The 2,877-nt window shown below is 45.9% G+C and overlaps 1 protein-coding gene across 1 annotated transcript in view; it reads right to left on the minus strand.

Moving 5' to 3' along the window:
• LOC116685763 (uncharacterized) overlaps positions 1–2,877 on the minus strand; it is an 8,198-nt gene that overhangs the window by 905 nt on the left and 4,416 nt on the right. Inside the window, exons 5-14 of the mRNA XM_032510687.1 lie at positions 2,845–2,873; positions 2,590–2,740; positions 2,136–2,344; positions 1,923–2,037; positions 1,641–1,846; positions 1,439–1,553; positions 1,198–1,370; positions 1,024–1,112; positions 835–944; positions 12–759 (exon numbers count right to left, since the gene is read on the minus strand). Of these exons, the coding sequence (XP_032366578.1) occupies positions 12–759; positions 835–944; positions 1,024–1,112; positions 1,198–1,370; positions 1,439–1,553; positions 1,641–1,846; positions 1,923–2,037; positions 2,136–2,344; positions 2,590–2,740; positions 2,845–2,873 (1,945 nt within the window). The remainder of the gene's footprint in view (positions 1–11; positions 760–834; positions 945–1,023; positions 1,113–1,197; positions 1,371–1,438; positions 1,554–1,640; positions 1,847–1,922; positions 2,038–2,135; positions 2,345–2,589; positions 2,741–2,844; positions 2,874–2,877) is intronic.

Below are 2,877 nucleotides of genomic sequence, written 5' to 3' on the forward strand. Positions count from 1 at the left end.
CTGTGCCTGACACAGGGCCTGGAACACTGGAGACTCTGCCTGGAATGCTAGAGATGTTGCCTGTAATGCTAGAAACTGTGCCTGGAACACTATTGACAGTGCCTGATATGCTAGCAAGGGTGCCTGGAATGCTAGTGGTGCTTGAGACTGTGCCTGACACAGGGCCTGGACCACTTGAGACGGTGCCTGGAATGTTAGAGATGCGCTTGACGGTGGTTGATATGCTAGCAACGGTGCCTGGAATGCTAGTGACGGTTCTCGATACAGTGCCCAGAACACTAGCGGTGCTAGAGACAGTGTCTGGAATGCTAGAGATGTTGCTACTAACTGTGCTGGAGACCCTGCCTCTTATGCTAGCAAAAGTCCCTGGAACACTAGAGATGTTACCTGGAATGGCTGATACAGTGTCTGGAATGCTGGAGACTGTGTCTGAAATGCTAGAGATGTTGCTAGCGACGGAGCTTGATACAGTATCTGGAATACTAAAGACAGTGCTTGATATGCTAGCGATGGCGGCTGGAACGCTAGTGGTGCTCGAGACAGTGCCTGGACTGCTGGCGACAGTGCCCGGAATGCTAGAGATGTTGCCCGACACGGTGCCTGGAATGCTAGAGACGTTGCTTGACATGCTAGCAACAGGGCTAGAGACAATTCCTGGAACGCTAGCGCTTGAGACATTGTTTGGGAAGCTGGATACATGTCTTTGAGTGGACAAAGTTTGAAGCATTGTAGTGGGCTTGATGGTGGGACCCAGTAGACCTAGAGAGACCAGACAGATGTTGGCATGTGATATATATTAAGGATGCGTTTCAGTTCAACAGGTAAACCACCAACCTTCAGTGGAGTGTGCCGAATGCACAATACGGCCAACACCAGCTGCGTCAGACTGAAACCTGTATACTGAGAGTAGTCCAGCCAGAGCATATGTACACTGGATTGTCACCCTGCAAGACAAGAACATAGGGTTGTTCGCATTAAGTTGAGGGAGTTGCATTAGCCAAAATAGTTGGGTGTAAAATCTACCTGTCAAAATCATTGCCGGAGACAGTTGATGCATTTAACTCCTTGCTGAAGATTATCTCGTTTTTGTAAGTCACAGACTCCTTGCCAAGCTGGGGAAACCAAGCACAACATTTGGGTGCTCATATCAGATATAAAATTGTGAATGAGTTCAGTTACATTAGTAAGCAGCAGTACCTCTACTGTGGATCCACAGCCATTGATTGGAAACGAGAAGAGAGCCCTGGTGCCGTCCATCTCTTTGGGTCTACAGTTTTTGTCCAACAGGTTGATTTGAGCAGGAACTCCTTCACTTGTGATGGCCAGAGACAAGTCAGCCACCACAGTTATCCTGCCATCAGCTGAACACACTGCAGAGAACGGAGTTTTAGCACTTGTGGCAACCATATGGGGATCTGTTTGAATAAAATCTCCTTACCAATTAGTTCAGTAGCAGAGAACTGACAAGTCTTGACAGTTGAAATTTGGACCTCCGTTTCCCCATTCCGCATGAGTAGCTCAAAAGTGCCAACGAAGTCCTTTAAAGCAATGTTCTAAAAAACAAAAACAGTGTATTGATGACGTCCATGTATAAAACATCCCATTAAAACACAAGTGTTGATGCTCTAGTGTCATCTCACCTTGTACTTGTAGCCATTAGTAAAGAGCGGCACCTCGAGCAGCAGTCTCTGGCTATTGTTGCTCATGATGTAGCCGTACTTGGCTGCCAGCTCTGATGTCAGCAGCTCTGAGCCTATACTGATCTCCCACAGGGTATCAATAGGCCGGTGGTCCAGTTTGAAGCTGATGCCAGACTCAGAACAGACGGCATCAAAGGCTGGAGGAGCTGTGAAGACAACACAAGGAGTTACTCTGCTTCATACCCTAGAAGGATTAACCAGGGCTAAAAACAAGTGACTTACAGGCATCTGTTACCGCCGTCATTGAAGCTAGTTGGTAAAAAGGCTCATTCTCAGGCAGAACAGTCAGGGTGTAGTTGATGTCAAGCCTGTACTGAACTGTTGCATCTTTGATTAACTAAATGACACAAAAAATGTTATAACAGGATGAAGTTTCCATGCGTAAACCAACATGACATCTGGAGATAAAACCAGACATATGCCAAGACCTTTTACCTGCTGCATGACAACAGGATCATCAAAAGGCACCTTCAGAATGTAGCCATGAGTGTGGTTGGGAACAACAACTTTTGTGATGTTGTGGCTGCTTGTATTTGTGAAGGGAACTGTAAAATCCCGTCCATTCAAATTAACTGCAACCAACTCAACGTCTTCCGGGACGTCCCCTAGGTAGACAGTGAATGTGCGCTCTTCAGAAACTGTTCCTGCAAACAAAACAAAAATTCAGATTCCTTCAACTTGGCGAGTGCATTGTGATGCTTAATGAAGCTTTGTGAACTAGGCTTCATTCCCTGACCTTACTAGATGGCACTCTGTTCAATTGGTTGAGAATATACTGAATTACAATTACTTTGGCATTTCTCTTAAGTGCACATCTAGTGATCTCAGATGTTAAGGACACTGGTTCATGAAGCTTCATCCATCTCTACAAGTGCCTGGTCAGACTTACTGTTTTCAGTGAAAATATGGCATGGCAACAGGGGAGTGGCCAGTGTCCTGTGAATGCGAAGTCTGGTGTCACCATGACCCTCATCCACTGAGATTTGCTCCAAGTAGAGATGAAAGATGAAGAACTTGTAGAGGTTCCCAGACACAATGCTCTGTGAGAGAAAACAAGGTCTCAGGAAATTTCTTCAAATATGCAACTTGAGCTAAAGTCATCATTTTAAGAGATGTTTAATGAAACACTGCCCTGCCTCCTGACCTTCCTGTATCCTCCTTCAGCCTTATAGGGGAT

This window comes from Etheostoma spectabile, unplaced genomic scaffold (genome assembly GCF_008692095.1).
Source record: "Etheostoma spectabile isolate EspeVRDwgs_2016 unplaced genomic scaffold, UIUC_Espe_1.0 scaffold270, whole genome shotgun sequence".
Lineage (NCBI taxonomy): Eukaryota > Metazoa > Chordata > Actinopteri > Perciformes > Percidae > Etheostoma > Etheostoma spectabile.